Source organism: Talpa europaea (genome assembly GCF_964194135.1).
Source record: "Talpa europaea genome assembly, chromosome: 1".
Lineage (NCBI taxonomy): Eukaryota > Metazoa > Chordata > Mammalia > Eulipotyphla > Talpidae > Talpa > Talpa europaea.
In genome coordinates, this window is record NC_140073.1 from 152,637,872 (window position 1) to 152,665,083 (window position 27,212).

General features: G+C 45.3%; 1 protein-coding gene across 1 annotated transcript in view; it reads right to left on the reverse strand.

The window, feature by feature from the left end:
- DNER (delta/notch like EGF repeat containing) overlaps window positions 1-27,212 on the reverse strand; it is a gene marked incomplete at both ends in the record, with an annotated part of 252,537 nt that overhangs the window by 102,047 nt on the left and 123,278 nt on the right. The window contains one exon of the mRNA XM_084235240.1: window positions 20,914-21,059. Within this exon, the coding sequence (XP_084091366.1) occupies window positions 20,914-21,059 (146 nt within the window). The remainder of the gene's footprint in view (window positions 1-20,913; window positions 21,060-27,212) is intronic.

Below are 27,212 nucleotides of genomic sequence, written 5' to 3' on the forward strand. Positions count from 1 at the left end.
CTACCCTTTACTGAAGAAAGTTCGACCATCTGCCAAGCACCAGGTAAAGATTATTTCATCCAAGTCCCCCAAGGGTCCTGAAAAGTCAGTTTTGTTTTGTTTTTTTTTTTTGTTTTTTTTTTAATCAGGAAGGAAGAAACAGATCTGAGAATATAAGTAGCCTGCTCGAGGTCACACAGCTGGTCAGAGGCCAAGGGAGGCAGGTTGGATCTCATTGTAAAGTCATTCTCACAACTTAAGATGTTTCAGAAATGAAAGGAATTGAGTTACAAGGTGTGAGGGACAGGGTTCAGATGCCATTCTGGGCCAGGGGTGAGGGGAGCAACTACGAACAGAGGGACATGGAAGAGGGTGACCTCCAGAGGCCTCTTCCACTCTGAGATCTGATGGGCCGGAGTCTCAGAACCACAAAACCGCACCCCCACGGCCACTTCTGGTGCAAGTCTCTCACCCCATGCTGGGGTGCTAAGAACTACCTTGGGGTGTGTTTGCTCCTCACAGTTCTGGAGTCAGGGCTGGTTTCTTTGAAAGCTCTATCCTCACCTACAAAGGTCACAGGTCTCCCCCTGTGTCTTCATATGGTCTTCTCTTCTTATTTCTTTGTCTTGATCTCCTCTCTCTTTATTTTTTAAAGATTTATTTATTTATACAAGAACCGGGGTACAGGTCAGATGCACAGGAGGGTGAGAGGATTCACCGGAGACAGAGCAGGGAACAGAACAGGCAGACTGACGAAATACACTGCTGAGGGGAGCAGCGGGCAAGACAGGAGAGGTCTACCGCATCATGTGGGTTTCTCGCCACCAGCCATGATCAAGCTCGCACTGCTGTGGCTGCGGACAGCTTCACAGTGTGGCGCTCAACCGCTCAACCTGCCTGCACCACCAGGGAGACCAGTGATCTCCTGTATTTACAAGGATGCCAATCATTTTGGATTAGGGTCCAACCATTTGACCGTATTTCACCTTAATAACCCATCTCCAACCACTGTCACCTTGTGAGGCACTAGGGGTTAGGACTTCAACATTCAGCCATCCCCTCTCCATCTTACTCCTCCAACAAGTTCCAGAGCCGTCCTCCTCAAATGCGGCTTCTGGTCCTTGCCAAGCACTGATGCTTCACTAGAGTCAGTCATTACCCTGAAGGACACGCAATAAGCAGTGAACCAGGGCTGCGTGAAGAGATTAAGACACATATAGAACATGTAGGGTAGAGCTCATGTGCTCCAGGAACTGACGATCTTTCTGGTGAAGTAAGTCTGTGCAGCTGTGGTTGTTACGGCCTCCTCCTCGTGAAGATTCATCAAGGAAGAATCTGGGAAATGCCAGGTGAGATCCTAAGGGCTCTGCAGAATGCAGTAATCCCCACTGTTACTTTGGCTACAGTTTTTGACCAAACAGAAAAGGGCGATTAATTGTACAACATCTGTAGGTTAATAAATTGAAGGACTGAAATGTGAACCCAGGTAACCTGACTCTAGGACTCGCCCTCTCCATAGAAGAACACTGTGAGCTGCAGACCTCAGGCAGCAACCGAGGAGAAGGTGCTGGGTTGCCTCCTGAGCTCCTATTCCTGATTTCTCCCCTGTTCTGACCTTGGGAATGAAGTTTATACTTTTTGTTACTTCATTTCCTGTTGGACCTCACTTCGATAATAAGAGAACATGAAAAGAGATGTGCTGTGACACAAAGATTCTATTATTTATGCTGTAATTTTTTTCCATTTTGACTGATGGAAGACCTAGCGTGATACCTCAGACACTCACCACACAGGATGCCTGTATGTGAGACACAGGATGAGTAAGTGGTTGACTTGGTCCCACTGCTCAGTTCCTGAGTCAGGTAATGAAAACCAATCAATCAAATCACACACCACATTCAGGGACCAGGATAGAGGCAGAAATTAAAAACTGGACTTGGGGAAATCATCAGCACCCCCAACAATCCTTTTCCCACTAAGATAGTGTTAGCCTTTTATGCACCTTGGAGACAGGAAAGGTCACAGGTGCAAACAAGAGGGGCGACCAGGCAGGTTTCTGCCCCTGTTCCAGGTAAAGGGTATAGCACCCCATGCCTTAGGCAGCACCCCAGGTTCCTGCACTGACTCTGGGTCTATCCTTAGGTGAGTCTAGAGTGACAGCTTTTGTCCTTTTTGGAGAGCATTGAGTTCTCAAGACCTTTGTCACCATCTGAGATACGAGTGTCCCAGGAAGGAGGGAGGAACTGCACCCGTGGGACATTACTTCACTGCGGGGGCTCCTCTCTCAGAACGGCCCTCTGGGCTGTGGTTCTTCTTTCTTCCCTCCTTCCTCCTGTTTTCCTGTTCATCCTCAGGCCCTGTGGAAGCCTTCACATATGTGATCGATTATGTTGCTGGACCACAGAGAACTCACCAATGTGAGTATGTGAGTGAGTGTGTGTGTGTGTGTGTGTGTGTTTGAGAGTGTGTGTACACACATGCATGTGAGTGAGCGAGAGAGAGAGAGACCCTGATCCAATTAAATTGTGTGAATTTACACTCACACAAAAGTGAAATAACACCAAAAAGGAAGGGAGACTCAAGCATTCACTTTTATTAGATCTGATTGCATTAACTGTTTGTTGCCTTTATCATTTTAATATTGAAGGGCAGGTTGTATCTAATAAATGTGTTTCTCCAGAATAATTAGAATCATTTTAATAATGTGCTGAAGAAACTCATCAGAATATCTAACTCAGGGGTGGCAAAAGAATTAGGTAAATTCACAGGCAAGGCGGCCCTCGCTAGCTTGCCACTATTTTATAATCTGTAGTATTCACATGAAGTGATTCCTTTCCTGTGATAATTTAATCTTCTGATTCTGAGCGAGCAAAAGCAAAAGCGAGAGAGACAAATCTGCATAAAATTTTGAATGCAAGAACATTAGCACTGCTCACAATGTCCCTTCAAAATTTCTTGGCTAAAATAGCATATTTTAACCATTTTGACACCAGTCATTTCTTTTCTAACTCATTTGTGACTCTTAGAGTAAAATGTTGGATTTAGGGTCTTGGAAAAATAGGAAAACATACTTAATTCCCTAGAGCCTCAGTGTCCACAACCTCAGATGGGGGTGATGGGAAGTCCATGTTGCAGGGTTGGGGTGGAGGGTGGGCCAGCACAGGCCCGGCTCCCCCACCCTCCCTCTGCCACCGCCGCCGGTGGGGAAGCCCTAAGTTCTCCTCTTTCATGTCCCAGGTTCTGACAAAGATGTGACCTGCAGACAAGACCACCCTCTGCAGGGGAGCCCATCTCAAGTAACTTTTGAAATTTAATGACTGGATGCCCAGATGGGAAAGGGAAAAAAAATTCTATGAGCTGACCAAGTTCCTGTCTTCTTTGAGGTCCGGGGAAATGAAAAACAAACACCAGGCTCAGATCTGACAAATCTGACAAATCTCACCTCCCAAACCCAGCTCCCAGATCTCCCACCAACTCCTCCTGGCAGTACCCACATTCTAGAATCAGCTACTAGTCTCCTACTAAAAGTAACCCCTGACTCTTAAGTCATTCCCATTTTAATGATATATAACACGTTAATGGGATACCATTTTAGGGGCATTTGCATTTAAATAGGAAATTATGCCTTTATTACATAGGAACTGAGCTCAAACAGCAGGATCCCAGGCTGCCTGCCAGGCTGCCAGGTCAAGGGCATTTGGAACGAAGGGAGCTCCCCGATATCCGTGGGTCCTGCACCAAGCCGGCGCCCAGCCCACCGCCTTCTGTCCAGAAGCGTGGATGACTTGGTTCTACCAATGTCCAGTTACCTTCCTTTTTTTACAATACTTTTTTAAAAAAGAATTTTCAAACATAAGGCTCCCATAACAAAAATAAATTTAAAAAAAAAAAGTCTCCTCTGACTACTGCTGACTGGTAATTATGGTTTTGCTTGTTTGTAGCAGACTCTTTCATCAGAGTTCTTCTGAAGGAGCAACTGTACATTCATGTGTGTTTCTGGCTATAATCGACATTTCTCAACAACTTGCTTTTTAACTGCAAAATCAAATAATACATACAGCTGGGCAGTGCTTTTAAACATGGGTAAGAAGTGAGGCAAACACTAATAATGGCTTATTTTGGGGGCCGACAGAACCAACTCTTGTCACAGCACAGGTCTTAAAAACAGAACAAAACTGCTCATTTATAAAGCAGAGGCTGGTGGCCTAGATGGTGAAATTCAAGAATCAACTTCCTTCCAACAATTATCCTTTAAAATTAGAACTCTGAGAAGGAAATTAAATGTGAGTCTAGCCCCAAATGATTTCCACTAAAGTCAATTAGAATCAGTTGTGGAGCCAGAAGCATTCTGGGTAGTTCAGATGCAGATAAGTGGGTGCAGAAACCTCGGGCCAGCAAAGTGGGCGCCAAGGGCAACAGGGGCCGGCGGAAGGGGCCTGTCCACAGAGTCAACAGATGCCATTTGCACTGGCTTCATATGGTACTGCCACCTTTTATTGATAAAGAACTTTACAGAATGCTTCCATATGTATCCCCTCATTTCAAATTCCACTAGGATTTTTCCAGAACCTTCTGCATCTGCACTAGCCCATGCCTTGCATGCTCCAGCCCTGCAGCACAGACATTTCCATCTTCCCCATCATAGGAGGGGGACGGAGAGGATAGGGAATATGATGCTTCTGTTTTAGTAAATGGCAGAATCACATCGTGGTCCCTGATCTGCTCCTGGGTCCAGTGACCCCTCAAACTTCATCACAATGGTCCCCACAGGCTGGAGACCCACTCACAAACTGCATCAAGTACAGGAACGCTTCAAGCACACCGGTATTTGCTGCAGCCTTGAATTCTCTCTCCCACCAATGACAAAAATATTAAGGCCTTCATTGCTTTTTACTGAATCTAAACAAAACTAAAAACATGAGCACCTTTGGAAGTACTAGAAAGCATTTTCATTTCAACCCTTACTGAAATGACATCGCTTCATTTCTGAGAGCCTTGGTACCCATTCAAGAGTCCTGGCAGCCACAGGGCTACAGGGCGTGGAAGGCTCCTGGCACCAGGATGCAGCAATGAGGTTCCACTCGTATCTCATTAGCATTTAAACCAAGCTGAATGCAGTGGGTAGATTTGATCAAATCGAAAATTGAATCGCTCCTATGGTAGAAAGTGGGAGAGTAACATTATACCACTGTAGATGGAGAAGCCCTTACTGCTAGCTTTTTTATTGATTTGAGTAACCTGGGAAAGCCTCATGGGTATCCGACAAACGTGGCTGCTGCTTCTGGTTTAGACTTCACAGCACAGCATCTTTTGTTTTTATTCCCCACATCTTCCATATAGGGAGAAACCCTAAAAATAGAGGAGCAAGTTTTGATTGAAAAATCAATGAAAACTATTCAAGCTTGCTGAAGTAAGAGCAGAGCCTAAAAACAAGTTCCCACCATCTGTGACCTTGGCTGCCCCCAAGTTCCCACAATCTGTGAGCAGGGCTGCCCCCAAGTTCACACAAACCACAAGCCCAGCCACGCGGCACGGCCTCAGCAGAAGGCTTCGTCATCACATGGGTGGGAACTTTAACGGCCTATAGCTCATTCTTCCATTGTTTTACTTTACCCTGACTATTAAAGCTTCTTGCACCAACGTTTAATTAGCTTGATTTACATAACTTTGCTCAACTCTGGTATTCACACCTTTCGATGGCCATTACTTATTGTGGTTTCCTTGCCAGCATCCATTAAATATCTACCAAGCCAAATGGAGAATGACAAAGAAAGAGGATGAAGGTAAAAATGTCCTAAGAAAGCAAATCAATACATGAAAAATTTTTAGTGGAAAAAAAAAAAAAAACTCATGACTTTTGGAAAGGGCTTCCTGAATTACAAGATGGAGAGAAAGCAAAATGTGTAAGTTTTTCTATAAGTGTAGACCTAAAGAGGGCTGCACAATTATCTGTGGAATGTGTAAAAGGAGTGAAGGATTATGTGGGCTGCTGTGGGCACTCCCCCGTTCATGGGCTTCAATTTTTCCCCCAGGTTCCTGCTAAAATATTGGGGCCATGGAAACATCATGCGTAAGTGACAGATTTGGAATCCTGCATGGTAAGGTCCTTTGAATTCTGGACAGTTCTGGAACATTCCACATTTGTCAGGGCCTAGGCTAGCTGTTGGAAATCTGTCACACCAGATCCTCTATGCCCTTGCCTCCAAGCTCAAGCCCTAAATGTTGTCCCACTGCCCATCTCACATGGTTAGGGGTTAAAACTAGTATGAGTTTTCTGTCCAGAAATTGTGCGAAAATCAACTACAGTCACATAAGAGAGGTTCATAACCTGTATGGCTATGCAGGGCCTATACAGAGGCTCATAACCCCAGGGGGCAATGGCAATCCTGCTCTGTTTATCCATTCCTGAGCAGCTGCTGTCATCCAGGGAGAGCTTTCTGATTCTCTTCTGGAGCCAGATTCTCCATCCCTATTGAGCTGACACTCTCCTGCTTGGTTGCAGGGTGTCATTAAACTAGAAACTTCTCCATCCTGAACTTGGAAAGGACTCATGTTCGGCTCAATTGAAGCTGATTGGAGCCCCCAGATGCTCATTAGTGAGACGGTGGGTACAGAGTGAGCTCCCTGGCCCTGGTAAGCAGCCGAGTTACAGGCAAGCAGGTCTGAGTCAGTTCCTTGGGGGGTCTTCTTGGAATACAAGGAGACCTGAAGGAAAAAGCCCATGACAGCTCACGACAGATGACAGCTGCTGGAGTGACACGTCTTCCTTCTTCCCCATGCAGGTGGCAGGTTCCCAGACTGTTTCTGGTCGAGGCAAGATCAGACACCATCTTCTCTAAATCTGTCTTAACTCACATTCTCTGCAATATACCAAGCTACTAAATGGAGTTCAAGCCTGGATAACCTGAGCTGACTGAATGTCACAGTGCTGACATGGCCCAGATCAGGGCTCCTGGTGATCCAGGCAGACATCACTTGTCATTGCCAGAGGGAAAGCAACCTGGCATCCTCAGGGGTTGCTGCTCCCACACAACTCAGCCAATTATTTCTTTCCCTGTAACCAAGATTGTCCCTTTTATATACTCCTGCACAATGGGGATATGACTGGAATTCAATTTTGCTGAGAAAATTCAACATTTTTTTCAAAGATAGAAAGCACAGCTTATGATTTTTTTCAATCCTATCGGATCAGCATCATTAATCATTTGGATAATGCAAATCAAAATCACATAAGATAGCATTTCACAAACACTCTAATGCCAAAATCAAAACGAGGACATAGTGGAGAAATCTGACCCTCATGTTGTTGGTAGGAATGTAAAATGGCTCTACCGCTGTGAACAGCAGTTTGACAGTTTCTCAGAGTTAAATCTAGCATTGCCATCTGACCCAGCAATTTCACACCTTTGGTATATTCCAAAAATAATTGAAAATAAGTACTCAAATACATGTACACACATGTTCATAGCAGCCCTAGTTACAAAGGCCAAAAGTCAGAAACAGTCCAAATGCCCATCAACTAGAAAGGAAGAAACAAATTATGGTATATCTAACAGTGGACTATTACCCAACCATAAAGAGGGTTGAAGTACTAGCCCATACTACAGCATGGAAGAACCACAAAAACATTACCTTATACAAAAGAAGGCAGATACGAAAGGTGACATATTATATGATTCTACTTATGTGAAATATCAAAAATAGGGTAAATCCATAAAGACAAAATGCAAATGGGCATTTGCCAAGGGTTGGGGAAAGAACAAGGGTAAGTGATTAATGGTATTGTTTCCTTTGGGGTGATGGAATATTCTGGAATTTCACCCCAACAAAAAACTATAATTTTAAAAAACTGTCAAACCCCATGGTTGGCATAATTTGCCTCTAGATTCCACGTCTTCCAGAACCTTCATTCATTAATCACACCCTCACATTATCTGTCAGTTTCTTCCCTTCAGCCTATTCCAATGCACTGCACAGAACCATACACGTATTGCCTGTGATTTTTGCACACATTTGCCTGAATTCCCACCTGGGAGTGAATGGGGCCAGGGTGCCAAGGCCACTGAGGTATGTTTGAATTTTGGGGTTCATGTGTCAGTGTCTTTGGGGCTGGAGAGTGTGAGAATGAGAAAGCAAACAGAACAGGTGACACAGTAGAATGATGGGATTGCTGGGGCTCTGACTGGATCCCTTCGTCATGGGGCCCCGAGGTGCTCCACAATCACAGGAGACTCGAGGAATGCACCACACAACGCCAGTGAGGGACTTATCACCCCTCCCTTGCCCTCTGCCTCCAGTATGCACCCTAGGGTGGGACAGGCAGGGAGCACCTCACCGGAAGAAGAGACAAGAAGGATAGGTGAGTGGATTAAGACAAAGTGGTAAACACACACCAAGGAACACTACTCAGCTACGGAAACATGAGCTCGTGCCATTTGCAATGACTGGGATGGGACTGGAGGGGCTAATGCTGCATGAAATAACTCAGGAGAAAGAAAAATGCTGAATGGTTTCATTCACATGTGGACTGTAAAGAAACAAAACAAAGAGACTAAACTAAACCAAAACAAACCCTAGAAATCTGACTGCAGAACTGAGGCTGCGGGGGGGTGGGGAGGGGTGGTGAGAAAGGGGGAGGGGCCCAGTGGACCGTGAGTGGGGGGGCTTTGGCAGTGGGTGTGGGGTGGTCACACACATCTGAAGGGTGTGAAGCTCTACCCCTAAACCACATACAGCGTTGTAAAGAAATCTTACAGCAATAAAGATAACATATTTTTAAAAAGAAAGAGAGAAGGTTCTCTGCTTTGAGGCAGTCAGGAGGGGGCTGCTGGCCCAGGGGGTGAGGGGAGCCTGAAGGTCAAGGAACAGACACACAGAAGAACTGGCTTTTAGCAGATTAACCCAGAGCTGTTGCCAAGAGGCCCTCAGAGAATCACCATCAAGGAGGGACAAACTGGCAAAGTGGATTTCAAGGTCAAAGAGAAATAAACTGAATGGTCTGAAACCACACTGGAGCTGTCCAGAAGAAGGGGTTCGCGGTGCGGGGAGTAAGGCGGAGCCGAGGGAAGGGCTGGGGTGAGGCCTGGACCAGGGCGGCGGTTCTTGAAATGTGGTTTCCAGACCTCTGGGGCAGGGGGTGTCTGTGAGACCCTTGCAAGGGACCCCAAAGGGCAAAACTCCTGGGGATATTAAGACATGATGTGCCCTTTCACTCTGCTGCCCTTGGCACGTAGGACACAAGGGCGAGGAAAACGCTGATGTCTTAGCACAAAGCAGACAAGCGTCAGCTCGGCGATCATCAGGCATTTATTTGCAGGGAGAAAAAAATGTCACTTTCACCCAGAATATCTTCGAAGCAGCAGCTTAAACATTAAAATTTTATGACATCTCAACTGTTGAGCCACGTCGCTGTAACATTACAGGTGACCAAGGGGGGGGGGGGCAGCCTCGCGTCTGGGGTCCCACAACACTCTTGCCTTGACCCACAACGAGGGTTGTTCCAACCTGGCTGTTCTGCAGGCAGTTTCTCTGAAAGGAGCAAAGTGAACCGGTCACTTCAAGGAAAACAACCAACAGTTTCCATTGCCAGAGGTGAAATGTGAGCTTTCAAGAAAAAAAATCAGCATGTTGGAAAACTTTTGTCTTCCATTGTGAGCTTGGTGGCTTCTCAACACTTCTGAGATTGATGAAGGTGTTAATCATGGATGTATTTTTTGATACTGTGTACTGATATGTGCCAACATTTGGAGGCTCCATGTACCACTGATATTTTCTGAATGACCCCTACGTGATGTTGTAAAAAACATCCATGGGAAGAAGATTCAAAACACAAGACAGACCAGTGGATTTTAAAGTAACAGAGTGCAAAAAGTTCATTGTTCTGGCTCCAGATTCCACATTCAATTAATTTTTATGAATCTGCTACTTGTCGAATTTTGCTGTGTTTTCTAGAAAAATAGCCACAATTATCTAAATAGACTATTAATAGATATTTCTCCCTTTCCATCTAAATATTTGTGTGAGGCTGAATTTTCTTCATATATTTCACCCAAACAGCACATTAAAATAGATTGAATTTAACAGCAAATGTAAAAATCCAGCTGTCTTTTTTTAAACCAGATACTGGAAATCTGTAAAAATGAAAACAATACGTCTCCTCTCTCTAAATTCCTCCTACTTGCAAAAAATATAGTTACTTTTCATTAAAAAAGATACAATTGTTAATATGTGATGGGCTTATTAATTAAATGAAATTTTAAAATGTTTAATTCCTCAGATTTCATTTAATGTGATAAACAGCAATAGACATAGCCAAATAAACAAAAGTTTCTTGGGATCTTGGGATTCTTCTAAGAATGTAAAGGAGTCCTTAGACCAAAAAGGACTGGCCTGGGTGAAAGTTCATTGTTAGGGTGAAAATTACTGGTCTAGGTGAACTCAAACACCCCAGCGAGAGGTCAAATCTTTAAGTCAGCGCTAACTCCGTAGGAAGAAAACGGGGCCAAGCATGGAAGACAAAGCCCAGGAAGGCCAGCAGGGAGCAGTGTGGGGACAGGAGGGTCAGTCACCCCAACTAGTACCACAAAAAACACCAACTCCGCCTGCCATACCCTGGATCTTGGTGTTGCTGCTGAGTATGGACACAGTCACGCTGGTCTATCTCCCAACACACCCTGGGTGTAGAGGAACAAAAATCTGCCACCCCAAATACATCCTTGGCAAAGGTTGATGTCATGGGAGGGGCTCTGAAGGCTGGGTGGGGGTTGCTTCTGAAAACACATTTCTCTTCGGGCCTCCCCGGTGGCGCAGTGGTTGAGCGCTGGGTTGGAAGCTGCCCGCAGCCTCTGCAGCGCTGGTTCGATCCCCGGCTGCTCCCCGGCCACCGGAGGAGGGTCCCACATGGCGCGCAGACCTCTCCTGCCGCCCGCTGCTCCCCTCAGCAGTGTACTTCGGTCCTTCTGCCTGCTCTGCTCCCCGCTCTGGCTCTGGTGAATTCTCTCACCCTCCCGCGCTTCTGACTGTACCCAGTGCTTGTATAAATAAATAAATAAATATTTAAAAAAAAAAAAGACATTTCTCTTCAAGACATCTCCCTCACTTCACCGGGAAAACCCCAGCTCCTTATCTGGACAAGTGGAACAGGTAGAACTTAAATTTCCACACTGTTGTTTACTGGGCCTTCCTTAGTAAACTCCCTGACTGACCTGCCTCTTTCTCCCTCCCAACCTTCCCCCACTGTAGCAAAGCTATTTAGGAAACATGTGAAACCACATGGCTAAGTTACTCAGTCCTGCTGGTCACGCTCATGTATACAGGTAGGCATGTTATTATTAAACTTCTTTTTTGTCTTTTTCTCTTATCAATCTGTCTGATGTTTATTTGACTATTTGCCAGCCCAGCAGGACTCACTTGATACTCTAATGTCTGTGTGTGTTCGTGGTGCTGTAAGATGCTCCAGGCATCTGATTACAGACCCAGCCACACCCACTGGGTCAGGATCTGCACTTGAACAAGGTCCCATGCAAGTCGTGTGTACACTGAGGTTGAGAATCACTGAGCCAAGATTCCACAAGGTCAGATGGTTTGAAAAGTGTCCTACCCAATGCTTGGCCTCCCTATAATAAACATGAGGCGTCACATGAGACTCTAGACAAGCAGTAAGGCGCCCTCTGTGCACAATGTCCTGCTGGAAGACACCACTGGGTGGGAGTGGGGAGCAGGGAGTGGTGACCAGGGCAGTGCTAGCCAGCAGGAGGGGCCCTGGAACAAAAGTCAAGAAATCTCCATTCGTAACTTTTTTTTTTTTTTTTTCAGCAAAAGAAACTATTTGGCTTATGCATAGCAAATTTTGGGACTGCAAAACCTACACCGTGCTAACATCATTCGAAAAGACAGAAGTTTGGTTGGAATCAAAAAGGGATGGAAAACTGTGCTCTCACAGAGGCAGAAACGCTCACATTTTCAAAACCACAACAGAGCAGAACTTTGCAGGTCTATAGAACAGGAGCAGGAAAGCAGAAGAATAAAACCAAGACTCAAAAGGCAGCACTTCAAGGTAATTGAAAACACCAAAGGAAAGAAAATAAGAGAGAAAAGGAGGCAAAGATTAAACGATTTATTTATCTTAACAAAAGCAAAAAAAAAAAAAAAAAAAAAAAGCTGAGGAAAAATGAAATACTCCAGAAAGCTTTGCACCAGGGGCTGGACCCATAAAAGTGCTTTAAAAAAAAAAAAAAAAGGTAAAAAAGAAAGAACAGACTCAAAATGGAGTCCTTTATGCCAACCCCACCAAGACTTAATACCAACCCTAACTACAGCTTCAGCCTCTCCCAAAAGTGGAAACTTAAACTGATGATCAACCTGGAGTTTCCTGGTCAGCACTAGTGGGGTGACCTGCACAAGACCCCCTACTTTCTCCTAGTGGAAGATGGTTTTCCCAAAAGCATCTTTGCCAATGACCTTGTCCTACCCGCTTTCTGGCGATTGAAACCTTCCATGGTGTATGTTTTTGCAGTGACTTTCTGTTTGATAGAGGGGGTGCTGCCTGATTCCTGGATCATTTAATACAGCCAATTAGACCTTTTAAATTAAATTGGTTGGGTCTGTGTCACTTAACAACAGTGATGTGAAGAGCTCGCCATTGTTGTTACAATGAAACCCAAGAGCATGAGAATTTGGGCAGAAACCCTTCCAACAGCTTTGCCCCCCAATTCTGTAATCTTTCTTCACTTTCCTTGATTAGTTTCTGGCTGTTTTCTGAAAAGCTAATCATTTATTAATGAAAAGATGTTGAAAATAAATTTCTTCCGGAGACTATCACTTTCTTATATAACTAATAACCTCAACCGTAAATTAGCCCTTTGTGTTTTGGGCAGAGAGAAAATCCTTCTTAGATCTCAGTTTCTGGTTTAAAATGAAATCAGGGAAGAGGCGGCCTCTAAAATTACCTTCTACTCTAAATTCTATGACTCTGGAAATGTCACCCATGAAATAATCTTTTCTAATATATTTGGAATATGCCAACAGCCAACACCACCAACCAGCATGGACAGCCTTTTGAAAATGCTGATATGGACGTGATGAAATATCTCTCTTCTAGGACATCATTTCCAAATTATTTCAGTCATATATAATAAATGACAACATGATTGCCATATTTTTGTGCAGGCAATGACACGGTCATTGTTTCTATTCTATAACATAAAGGAAAGCCATGGCTTATCGTTACATTAGTATCAAGAATTATAATTCAGACACTGGTCAATGAAATTCAAGATAAACTATTTTTTTAACTATTGAAAAAGACCTGCCGGGCTCTACTTACTGTTATGATCTCTGCTGTTAGTATGTTATATTAATTATTATTCTCTTTTTATGACTCATAAAAATACTTTCTTCCAGATCCTCAAAGCAAGTAAAATCTGTACAGGAGATCATCCATCTTTTATTAGCAAATAATGTGTCTCTGACACCTTCATTTTGGCATTAAGTCCAAAGCAGCCATTCTCCAGCTTTAAATATTTTAATAAGCATTGCCAATAAGCTATTTTATTCAGTCAAGAAGAAAGGTCCTCACACACACACCCTCAAAAGAACAATTTCCTAGAGTAAATGAATCTCTTTTCTCTGCAATGTCACTAACCACTGGTTCCTCAAGTGCTTCCCCATTCACTCTCCCGCTCCGACCCTCCCTTGCTGTGCTCTGCTCCCTGCTTGCAGATGAGACTCTGTAGCTCTGGCAGAGCCTCAGGGGCCCACACGCTGAAAGCCGAGTCCACACCTTGACTACCAGCTGCTCTTTTGAGGCTGAGCATTCCATGCGCGTCTTTGCGGGGTCTGCGGTGGGTTTCCTCCTCTGCGCTCCCACACCATTCTTTCTCATGCCCCCACGAGCTCAATGCCTCTTCGGGGTCGCATAAGGAAGGGCCTTGGCAGTCACACTGACAACCTTCGGGAAGTTAGCCCTCAGAGGCAGGACGGTGGAGTGGCTCTGACACCTCACCCAGTCCTCGGCCTGTTGCTATCACATAACCTAAACCAATGGCTTCACATCAAGAGGATGGCATCAAAGATTCCATGGGTTCAAATGATTCTGACTTTTTTCTTTTTGAAATGGTAGGGAAAGGATCAGCGATATTGTTTAAAATGTCCCCAAGAGGCCCATGTTCTGGGTCACTCTCTCTGTAACACAACCTGAGGTGAGGGGCACCTAAAATTGGATTATTATTTTATAAATTAAATTCACCGTGTGTTCTCCATATTTACCAAATATGTGGCCCAATCACATACCTAATCAAAACCCAGAGAACTGGCTTCCCATCCTATCTTTGTTCCTTATTGCTCATAGGCAGTTTTTGAGCACCTCCCTGCTGGTTAATACAAAGGACACAGACTGAACCAGAGGCCAACCCTAATGTCAAGGGACTCACCTTCCCAGATCCCTCTGGGAAGCTGCCTGAGACCTCACAGCTGAGTGGGATGTTTCTCTGGGCTCCGCAACACAGCTGCAAACCTCTCCCACAGCATGAGGCACAGGGCATCCTAACCCACAGCACCACCCAGCACCCTGCCCCATCCCCTCCCAGCACCTTCTCAGTGGCCACATCTTAGTTGACCAAATGTGAGTCCTTCAGAGACTAGGAGAGAAGCAGGCACATGACAGGCAATGACTCTGCAGTGACACAAAGGCAGATGCTAACACAGATGAAGAAATAGAAGCATAAATCAAGTCTCCCAGGAGAAATTAAGAACAGGGACTGAGAGGCAGGAGTTTGCACTGTGGGATTAAGGGCAACTTCTGGAAGCAAGATGTTGAACCAAGTCTGAAATACAGTGAGGTAGAAGAGCAGGGAGAAGAGAGGTTGGGTGAGATGTGAAGCAGCTTTGGAGGGAGCACTGTAGCAGACGGAGGGAATAGCATGAGCAAAAGCAGAGATCTGAGGCAGGAATGGGGTTGGAGGTTTGTGGAAGAAGCTGAGGTTGGAGGTGGAAAGGCTACTTGTATGTGCACCTCGAAGCAGTTCATCACTGTGCTCTGGGAATGAGCTGGGAAATAAATCTCAGAAAGGGAAATTTATTGTGAGTCTCACAAAGAGCACGTCCTTTTGAAACAGGAAAATAGATGGGAAGGGTGCTGATGTAAGGCAGATAGCCTTCTGGAAGGATAAGGCCTTCTCCCTAAGCCACATGGGCTAGAGACCAAGGACACTGAGTCCCATCAAGAAGTGGACAAAGCAGGGCTTCCCTAGTGGCGCAAGGGGTTAAGACACAACCTATGAAGATATCTGCAGCCACTGCAGCATGAGTTTGATCCCCAGTCAGGGAGCTACCCACATGGCACAGTAGACCTCTCCTGACTCACCCGCTGCTCCCCTCAGCAGTGTATTTCGGTCCGTCTGCCTGTTCTGTTCCCTGCTCTGTCTCTGGTGAATCCTCTAACCTCCCACACCTCTGGCCTGTACCCCCATTCTTGTATGCATAAATAGATCTTTAAAAAAAAGTGGACAAAGCAACCAGTTCAGGTCAGTGATTTCTTTCCAACAAACCAAATCCAACCAGAAGAACTTGGTTATAAGAGGACCAGGACTTCTAGAGCTAGAGTCTTGACTTCCAAGAGTAGGAAGGAAGGTCATGAAAGGTAGACTCTTCAGAAACCAGGCAGGCCAGGGTCTTTCTCATGTCCTGGACCACACCAGGAGACAGAATGTAGACACAGGCTCTGGAAGAGATGGAGAATGCCTCCCAACCATAATGCCAGCTCAATTCTCTCTTCAAACAAAGTATGAGCAGTCTACTCTAAAATCCAATCTGCTTGTCAAGTTTCACTATTTATTTATTGCTAATTCAGGTGTGTATCATTTTTTTTAAGATTTATTTATTTATGCATACAAGAACTGGGGTATAGGCCAGAGGGGCAGGGGGTGAGAGGATTCACCAGAGACAGAGTGGGGAGCAGAAAAGGCCAATCTACTGAAATCCACTGCTGAGGGGAGCAGCGGGTGAGTCAGGAGAGGTCTGCTGTGCCATGTAGGTTGCTCCCTGGCCAGCTGGGAATCAAACTCATGCTGCAGAGGCTGCGGATTGCTTCATAGTGCTGTGCTTAACCCCTTGTGCCACCAGGGAGGCCCCAGGTGTGTTTCATTATTATCAACCTGTGTGCATATGTACTATCCAATCTAAGCAGTCTAAGGATGATGGTATGGATTCCTAAGGCAAGAGCTAGAGAGATTTCTAGAGAATCAACCTTTAAGAATGGAGACCTGCCCCCATTTACCTATCAACAGTGAGCAGGGAAACCACATAGGAAATCTTCGAAATGTATAATGAAATATTAGATCATTTCTCAGCACTTTCTTTTTTAATTAACTTAAAGTGACTTTAAACTTATTAGCAATGAAATCATTGAATAAAAAGATTTGCATATTTGTTTTAGGAAATCAAAAAGACTGAGAATATGATGAGTACTTCTAAGACCTCAATTTCCAGAATTATGCTCCTAATCTACTGTTGCATTAGAATCACCTGGTTACCCAATAAAAGGAATCAGAATGTGAGTGACATGACTGAAATACAATTTTTGTTAGGAATTAATGTGACTGTAAGGTAAACTAGCACTTTAAACACTCCCTTAACTTTGCAGTGAAGAAGGGCCTCCCTGGTGGCGCAGCAGGTTAAGCACAGCACTGTGAGGCTGTCCGCAGCACGGGATCCGTTCCCAGCCGACCAGGGAGCAACCCACATGGTGCGCGGCAGACCTCTTCTGCTGCGCCCGCTGCTCCCCTCAGCAGTGCTTTCGGTCCATCTGCCTGTTCTGTTCCCTGCTTTGTCTCTGGTGAATCCTCTCACCCCCGCACCTCTGGCCTGTACCCTGGTTCTTGTATAAATAAATAAGTCTTAAAAAAAAAAAAAAAAGGGCAAGAAGGAATTAATGAGGAAAGTACAACCTTGTGATGATTAATTTCATATGTCAACTTGACTGGGCCATGGTGCCCAGATAACTGGTCAAACATTATTCCAAATATTGGAATAATATTTTCTGTAATAATATTTTTGGATAACACACACTTCTAAGTCAGTGGGCTATGTGTAAAGCAGATTGCTCTCCATAATGTAGGTGGGTCTTGTCTAATCAGTTGAAGGTCTTTCTACAACACAAGGCTGACTCCCAAGCAAAAGGCAATTCTGCCAGCAGACAGCCTTTGGACTTCTTCTGCACCATCACCTCTTCCTGGTTCACCAGCAGATTGCCTATATACCTGAAGTGCAATTCCTTTCAAAGTCTCCAGCCTTCTCCCTCTCAGATTTTGGACTTGTTTGACATCACATTCACATGAGCCAATTCCCTAAAATAAACCTCCTTAATTGACAAGTATTAATTAAGGAGATATATTTTATTATACTTACAACGTATTATAAATATAAATTATAAATATAACTACAACAGACATTATAAATATACATTATAAATATAGAAATATATAATTGTTATATATCATTTAAATATTCAATTATATATTATAAATAATACATAAGGGTATTATAATTCTATAACAGCTAATAAATATATAATTGCATAAAATATATTTATATTGTAAATATACTATATATTATATATAAATATATTAAATATATAAATATATTACATTTATATTTTTATATTTATATATTTATATTTAAAGATATATAAACATATAATTATTATTATAATGTTATTATATATTATTATAAAGATATATAAACATATAATTATCTATCTATCTATCTATATATATAGGATCTATTACTACAAAACCCTAATACAAACTTCTCAATCTTGAGAATATAGTCCATGGAACCTAGTATGGATGTAAAGAAGGCTTAAGGTAAGGTCCACGCCAGCACAGACCCCGTGTGCCTCCCTGACACTCATCATTAAGATAATCAAGAACTCATCAAACGGGCCCTAGTAATAAAGGCAGTTTTCAAAAAAAAAAAGCTCCTCATGATGTTCAGGAAACATCTAAAAGGACTCTCCTCAGCTTCTGCAGTGTCCAAGAACAGTGAGCTAGCGTTGAATCACCCACCACCTGTCACCCCAACTGTGAAATACCCTTTGGCCAAAGTGCGTCTGACAGAATAGGAATGGGCTCTGCTACCAAATGAGAACAGCATGGAAATAACAAAATTGCTTTATTTTTGATGGATGCTCTAATAAAAAGACAAAATGATTAGAAACAATGAAATTTAAGCTATCAAAGATAGCCCTTTTGTTTTCTACTGTGGATTACGGTGGGCGGAAGGTTGGACTCTACAGAAAACACAGGAAATGGTAAAAAGAAACACAGTAATGACTGTATCATTGGTCGCAAACCACTGCTAAGTCACCGCAGCAGCTCTGACAAAGATCACAAGAAGTCACAGGAACTCAGGCAGACACAGCAGATGACCTGCCTCTCATTCCCACCACAGCCATCTGTGAACTGTAGACCTGGCTCCCACATGTTCTTTCAAGAGAACCAATGAGGTGAATGGATATGGTCATTCCATCCTGATCATCTCCTTGGTCACCAGCGGTAACTCCAATGGCTCAGGTAATAGGATGGACCACAGTCTCCTGAAGTTCACTGAAGGTAAATCAATGCAGGTGTTGACAGGTCCACAACAGAGGCTCTAGATTTGCAAATAGAATTGCTTTTATTTTGCTAGATGCTCTAATAAAAAGATATAAAATGATGAGACATGATAAAATTAAAGAGCCCTTTTTGTTTTGTCCTGTGGGGTAGATTCCTGTGGTGGGTAATTCGAAGCAGCCTGTGTGGCTGTGGGAAGGGAGGCGGTGTGGTATCAGGGCAGGCCCTGGGGGCCTGTCTTAGGAGCTGGTTCCCAGAATGCAGGGTGCTTCCCCTGAGCCACTGCTGAGGTTAGCATCAATTCTTCCCTAAGCCTTTGGAGTCTTTCTTTTTTCCTCGGAAAACAAAGCATCAGATTGCTTGGCAAGGTTTGCCAAGTTACCTGCCAGGTGCTAACATCTTCTACCTACTGCCTTTCCAATGAGTCAATTCTAAACCCCGGGCAGAGCCTCAACACAGGAGTGTTCCTGGGCACAAGGCTGACATGGGGTTGGCGACACCTACATGCACATGCTGAGGTGACATGGTAACACTTTGTGGGTGAAAATTTCCCCCAGAAGCACCATCTACTGTAACAGAAGCTCCAAGGAAACAGCTCCTTGTCAGTCAGAATCCTGAGACCAGACATCCAGGCCCATGGCAGACTTGTCTACCTTGCCAGGACTCTCATGGGGGGTGCGGGTCAGGCCTCACCATTATTCACTGGAAGAGCGAGAGTGTGTTGGGGAAGACCCAAGTGTCTCCTCTCTGCAGCCGCACTTCCCTCAGCCTCTCTTTTGGAAACTATCACATAAGCCCCCCTGCTTCTCGTCATTTCTTCAGCTAGTGTAACCCTCCGGAGCTTTGACCGTCCTAGAAAAACAGGCAACATCCTTTCCTTTTCTTTTGTTTCCTACAAAATGAGTTGATAAATGAAACCTCCCCTCCGGAGAGAGAACAGGCGTCCAACTTGGCTGAGACTCAGGATGTGTCTTACCTGGCTGGGCAAAGACATCTCAGGCCTCACCTGGCCTCACTCCAGTCTCCGCTCACCCCAGGGGACTTAGTTTGGTTTCGACTTACATTTGTGTCCCTTTTCAAAGATTTAACAGAAAAATTGTTATTTTTTGCTCCTTCTGAAGTTCCTGGCTGCATTCTGCCTCTTACAGGGGGTCTCTGGCGGGGAAAGGGTATTACTGGGTCCCCGCAACATGACACCCAGGACACCAACGTCATGGGTTTTCCAAGACGACATGAGCAGTCTCCTCCAAACACCCCACGTCCGCTGGTGCCATTCCTGCTCCTGTCCCAGCTCACGCCGCTCTCCCCACACGCTGACAGGCCCACAAGGAATTGCAGTCGGAAGGTTCGCCTGGGCGGCCTTGTCGTCTGTCCCAAAGAAACCATGTTCTTTTGGGATTCAGGGTTCAGCTCATGTTGCTGAACATGAACTCGGATGGGCAGATGCTTAGAAATGGGAAGAGAGGAGGGGAGGGGCGTGCAGCAGACACACAGAGCAGGGGCGAATGGGAGGAGGGCCCGGACAGAGCAGTGCCAGGCAGTGGAGAGAACGCCTGTCGTGGCCCACTCAGGGGCCCTGGAATCCACCTGCCAACTCTGCTTTTAGGGAGTCCTATCCAGGTGGAGAGGGGCCGCCATGCATTGGGGTCCTTTGCTGGTCTGACCCCTGGTCCCTGTCAGTCCCCAGAAAACACAGAGAGACCTCACTCTGCCCCTGCTCTGTGCCCTGGGGCCTGAGCTACTGAAGCAAAGGGGACAGGCCCCGACTTTCCCGTAGCCTAATGACACTGGTCCCCAAGGTCAAAGGGCCGCGAGTCAGCCTTCTCCTTCCCAGGGTCAGCCTGCCTCTCGTCCCATCACTTCTTTTAGGTTTCTTTTCCTTCTGGAACGCTGGTACCAGTGCCAGGGAAGCGCGAAGCCCGGGCGGTGGGGGAGGGGGGTGTGCCATAACCAGGGAGAAAAAGACTCTGGGCTTACTTTTCATTGGTCCTAATTCAGCTTCCAGCTAGAAAAATCACTTCTCTTCACAAAATCCCTACGTCATTCCAAAGTAAGATCTAGCCCTGACAGGTTTATTATAATGACGTGAAAAGCTCTGTGGAGGTTCGCATAGCTACGTGTTGTGTGCTAGCGCAGAATCAAACTAGGAGCCCAGGGAACCTTTCCAGCAAATGCACCTGCCCTCGCCCCATCCACCCTTGCCTCACCTATGTCTGACGAAACACACACACACACACACACACACACACGGAATGTCGATACACACACATTTCTGTAAGCACATTTGTGTAAACACACGTATTTAAGGCGACCAGGTGTCCCTCACCTCAGATGGCTTCGTGGTGCATTTCCCTTTTCCAGAACACTCCAAGTCACCGGCACGGCTCTCCCGTGGGACGCAGTTGCTGGCTTTCACCACCAGTGTCAAGCGCAAAGCCACGATAGACTTGGTGACAGAATCATTCACAAAACCTAAAAGAAAATGAGACGAGAAGAGGTGTCCAGTCAGGCTTTACCGACATCCTTTCCTCAGAGCTGAATCTGGCAAACAAAACACAACGTGGTAATTTAGGTAAGAACCAAGCACGACCTAATGGCCTTTCGGACCTGGTCCTTTGGCTGGGCCGCACCCCCTGAGCATCGTGAGAAGCACCTGTGGCCAGGAAGAGGCAGCCAGGCCTCTGTCGTCCGCCTCGGTCCTGCTTCGTTTCTGTCCTTGCACCCAGTGGTCACTGGGTGTTGTGCAACCCGCCAGGCCAGGCAGCTCAGTGCTAATTTGGGCAGTTGAAGAGAATTTGGGAGCCTTCGGTATCTCTCACATGCCTTTAACGCTGAATCGGGAGACTGGGCTCACAGGCAGAACAGCAGGCAGAGAGGGGGGCAGCAACTGGGCCCCCAGCCCCCTGAAATCTCCCCTCTATCCTCTGCTTCTTGACCCAGGTGTCTGCATGTACATATGCACACAGCCATGCTCTCTGGCTTCCAGGCAGCGTCTGTAACCACAGCCGTGCACACCCCATGCACGTGCTCACAAGCGCTGTTGTACAGCACAACAGCACATGGGGGTAATGAACCTGGGAGGAAACCAAGGTCTCAGGAGCAGCTGTAGAGGCTGGTGGCAGGAGGCAACAAAGAGCCTGAGTACCCCATGTTCCCCCATTTGGTATCTCAGTTCCATGGAATTCATTCCACTGGCACCTTAGAACGCACTCTGCTCTTGAATCCATCTTGTCCCAGGGAGCCACTCGCCAGTGTCTCCCAACTTCTCCTCCTGGTGCTCTGGGTTGTGACACACACACACACACACACACACCAAGGCTGCACCTGTTACCAGCTCCCTGCGCCCTCACAGACAGGCATGCAATACACTTCCCATTCTGTGCTGGTCTGGGCTTGTATCAACTTTAGTTATATAGCTTCAACCATCTAATAAAACAGGTACAATCATAACTGCATGTTGATATCATTGATTTTGATATCACTGATATAGTATATATATCACTGAAGGAAGGAACTTCATGGTTAGTGCAACAGCTCAGTTTGTGGTCAGCCTTACCAGAGAGACAGAACCTGGGGGACTGTTAGTACCCCACCAGAGCCTGGACCCTAAAAGGCATTTGTACACATAAAATAATGTTGGTAAAGCCAAGAAGCAGCAATTATAAAAGTATTTTTCAAACCTTGGCTTTGTTCCTCTCTATTTTCACATTGAATTATTTTTTAAATCTATAACATCTGCCCATTTAACTAAGCAGGTACACCACATAATGTACCATAATTCCATAGGTCTCTCTGTAAAGGTTACTTTAAAAATTCTATTCGACCATTAAATTTACTTAGCTGGTAAGAAATCACAGGAATGAGTAGTTTAAAATAGATGCGATATAGTTTATTTGCTTCCATTTCCTCAGTGAACATTCTCCCTGCTCACATCCACACGCCACACACTGGGTCAGACGCTCAGGCTGTGTAGCGGCAGGATGAGCACAGGGCAGGCTCTCTATGACCTAGCAGACAGGTGAAGGAGAGCAGTCCTGGAGCCCTTGGTGGCTTTTTGCAGGCTTTTATAGGGATTTACCAAGTACACAGCAGGCAGAGGGGCCGGGGGGCCGGGAGGCTGGCAGGCCTCCCAGCCCCCAGCAAGTCTTCACTCTTCCTGGGCTCTCCGGCCTTCTCTTGTGGCCTTGCTTCTCTGCTGGTTGTTCTGTTCTGCTCTGCTCTCTGGCTTCTCCTTTGCTCCGTTATTCCTCTGGCGTCCCCCTGATGCCACCCTTATAAGCCCAGTCTCTCCACCCAGGTGTACCCACTTGCATAGGCCCACACCAAACTCCAGGTGCCCACCGTCAGGCATGCCCTCAGGACCACAGGGATCCATCATCCATCCTAATGGCGGGAGGGCAGAAAAGCCTGATACTGTCTTACCTTACCCTACAGGCTACAAGGACAGATCCCCTACCGGCTTCTGCCACTCCAAACTTGCAGTCCAGAGCGGTGACCCTTAACTAGTTTTGAAACCAGACACTTCACACAATTTTTTAGGGGATTTTTCCCACAATAATCCCAGACTCCACACAGGAGATTCAGAACCAGGAGTCTGGGTGGGCTGCTGGCAGGCCTGCTTTTGAAAGTGTTTCCCTAAGTAATTCAAACATGTGCTTCCAATAAGAACCACCACTCTGGTGGAAAAACAAATCTAAGTCTTAACAGGTAACGCTGTGATTAAGGTAACAACCACCCTGAGTTAGAGGCACACAGGTAAGCCTCTGCAAGCCCTTTTTTTCCAAGCTGTTTTTGAAAGTACAGGTGACTGTGTGATGTTTAGACAATATTTATGTTCCCAGCTCATTACAGGTCTCTAAAGATTTTGGAGACACCTCCCAAAAAAGTTTTCTAAATTAGTTTTACTTGCCCAATAAGACTGGGAGCAGCGGTCCTCAATCCCCTCAGTAAACTCAGAATGAATCACATTACTCTACGAGTCCCATCATGTCACCCAGACCCCCAAACAGGGTGATAAAAGCTCACACGGGTGAGAAGTGTGCCTGGCAGTTCCGGCCAGGTAAAGTGTCATTCCAGAACGTTCTTTGTACCTTGTCTAAAGACAAATGTTCAGAGTTCTCGCGATGAAAAATAATTCTAATTTAATTTCCCTCAAACTGCAGCCCTCAGGAACCCCACAGGCCATGAGCAGGTGGCGCCCTTCACCATGGGCACCCAGAAGGTGTGAAATAAGAGAGAATTCTTTTGTTTCTAAGTTCCTGGGGGCTTTATAAGTGCTCATCTGAGAGCTGTTGAAAAGCCAGGGTGATTTCTTCATCCCAGCACCCCAGCTGATGGGCACTTGTGACTTAGGGAGCAGGCAGAGCCAGTGGTCACTCATTTCCCTTTCTTAAAGGTATAAAATCAGTGCAGGCATCATAATTCCTGGGAAGGACCTGGCTAGAAAGGCTCTTTGTCATAGTCAGAATTCTACGATCTTGGGTTAACTGAGCAACTGGAGACAAAAGCTGGTAACGCCGACTGAAAGAGACACTGTCGCCCACACAGAGCTGTTGAGAACGGGCTTCCCTGCCCTTTCCAAGCTCTTTTTAGAGACCAAAGGGCTGGTGCACAGGAGGCAATGAAGCTGCTCCAGTCTAAGGTTAGTCTGAATTAAAAGCAAGAAAGAGCAAGTCCATTTAAAAAAAAAAAAAAAGTGGAGGGAAACAAAGGGAAGGAGAGAGGGCTGGAGGCTGGGCAGGGAAAGGAGAAGCAAACCAAAGCACAAGAAGAAACCATGAGTCAGAAGAAAACAAGAGAAACAGAGAAAAGAAAATGAACCTCCCTGTTGGAAGGTTTGGGGTCTCTCACACCCTTTTTACAGAAGGACATTTCATCATCTCATTTTCCTTGGCTTTTTAGCCTTTATCATCCTCCAGCCAACTGCAACAAATGTAAAATTAGAGACCTTTTATGTTTTCCATGAATAAACATGATTTAGATCATAATTGTGTGTAATCCAAGCCTGTGATTCTGATTATGAGGCTGAAATACAGGGTCACGCCAATGGCAGATCATGTAGTCCGTGTGAATAAACTGGGCAGGGAAGCTGGGAATGTAGGGAGATTGAGCTCACTTGTTTGACCTTCAGGAGATGCTCCCTGAGCCCCAAGAAGGAGCAGGTTGAGCCCTGAAGTCTCCATATGTCAATGGCTAGCACCTTGACAAGAACAGAGAGGCAGGAGGGATCAGTCACTGGGGGTCCTATGAACCTGAGTAAAGATCTGGATCTCACACCAAGTGCAATAGAAATCCATTGAGTAAGGTTAAGCAGGGGACTAACACAAGATGTACGCTCTCTCAAGGATCACATCTTGGGTGGAGAACCAACAAAAATTTGTATTTGGACATGGGATGTGAGAGAAAGGAAGCTATCTCACGTGGAGAGTAGGGACAGCCAAGCAGGTGGTTGTGGCGGTGGCCGCAGGCAAGTAAATTGAGTTCCTACTGTGAATATATTACATTTGATAATCTGATGAGCCCCCAAGTGGAGCAGTCAGGTTAGTGATCATACATAGTACATGGTAGTTTGAAACATCATGGCTGAAGATTTAAATGTGGTTCTCATCTAATGGGGGTATTATTGCTTTGAGACAGAATGTGCACTTGGGGGCATGGGAGGCATCCAGCACCAAGTTCTACAGACCAATATTATGATGAGACAGAATCCTGCTAGCAAAATCAACAAAAACAAATAACTATCTGATTTCTCCACAGTGGAGCTGCTAAGAAGAGACTGGATTTCTGCAGCATGAAGGGTATGCAGAACTACAAGATGGCGGGACTTGGACAACTACAAGATGGCAGATTTTGACAACAGATCTCGAAGGGGTACACTGTGGTTCATGACAAAGAAAAAGTCTCAAGGACTCTGCACACTTGAATGCTACATTCGGATGCTGGGGAAGGAAGAGAAAAAGCAGGGATGGAGAGAGGGAGGAGGAAAAAAGATCCCTGCATTTCAGAGACTACTTTCTCCTCACTACACAGCTGGGTAATTTCCCTAATGAGTTTTAAAACTCTAATGAAGGAAAACTTTCTCCAAAGATTACCCAGGGATCTGTTAACACCCTCAAGTAACTAGTTACGATGACAAATAAAAGTCAGATTTCTTTCTGCTTCCCCTCTCCGGCTCCCCTCCTTGCCTACTCCCCTCAGGCTCTCCAAAGGCCCACAAGCTGCCCTGCCCACAACCCCACACTGTGCTCATTAACACGGCAATAAAATGTTCTGCCATCATTACAGTCCTTTTAAAACAGGGACTTTGCCAAACTCACCTCCCTCGGTGCCCATGAGAAGCTGAGAGCAACTGAGCGGGGTCCAGTCAACGTCGCGCAAATGGAGGAGGGCCGAGCAGCAGTTCCAGGGCCCAAGATGGCTGGCTCCAGGCAATTAACTGTTTATTTTACTTGTCTCCTTTAATATTAACACTAAAGAGTCTTAAATGGACTTTGTAGTTAATACCTCATTGGGATTAATAGCGAACGCGATTTGCATTTCTCACTTCGGTGGTTTGGCGAAAGACCATTTTCTCTCCTGTCACGGGGAATGCATACGCGGAAAATAAAATTTCAAACCGTAAATACTTGAGCAGTAGGTGTTGGGAACAGACTGCCGAGTTTTCTTATTAAGACTCGGCCAGCCATTTGGCCCAAACCCACAACCTATAAAAGCTGTTTGCCATCCCGGAAGTCCCCCAGCTAGCAGCAGAGAGGTATGAAAGATTTGCAATGTTGCAGATCTCACTCCAGCTGGTGACCATGGTTTTGGCATTCATTTAGGCCTGGGAAGGCAAATACTTCCAATTGCCTCATCTTATTCCACAGGAGTCAGGAAGAAATGGTGTATCTACATCAACTCTTTAAGAAGGTGGGATGAGGTCAAGCCAGTCAAGATCCTTCCGGGTTTGGGACTCAATACTGGTGGGTTGGACACAAAACCTGAGAGATAATGCTCTTTTGACAATGTTGGGTCAGAGGTAAAAAAAAAAACAACAACAAAAAAAAAAAAAAAAAAAAAAACCCAGCTTGATTCAGGGAACAACCTGGAACCTAGAGTAAGTCTAGAAAAAGCATGGGAAAGTATCCTGTGGTTCCACTGGATGCATGAAGCCAAAGCAACATGCATCCAGTAGAACCCAGGATACTCTCCCATGAGACTGGGCAGTGACAGTGAGATGCAGCTCCCAGTCACCCACGTGAATTAAACAACCGATACTCTACAGACTTTTTTAGGTACAGTATTCAATGTATTGCATGATATACCCAATACTTTATTATTATAAAATAGGCCAACTGTCAGCTAATGTAAGTGTTCTGAGCACATTTACTGTAGGTCAGGGGAACCGATGATGTTTGGTAGATTAAGCATATTAAATGTAATTTCAACTTAATGATATTTTCAACTTATGATAGGATTATTGGGATATAACCATATCATAAATTGAGGCTCCACCCTCATGACCTAATCTGATCTCAATGCCCACCTCCAAATACCATGATGGTGCTGGTTAGAGTTTCAAACTATGAGTTTGGAGAGAGATACAAACATTCAGTCCATGGCAACCATCATTACTATTATCACCAC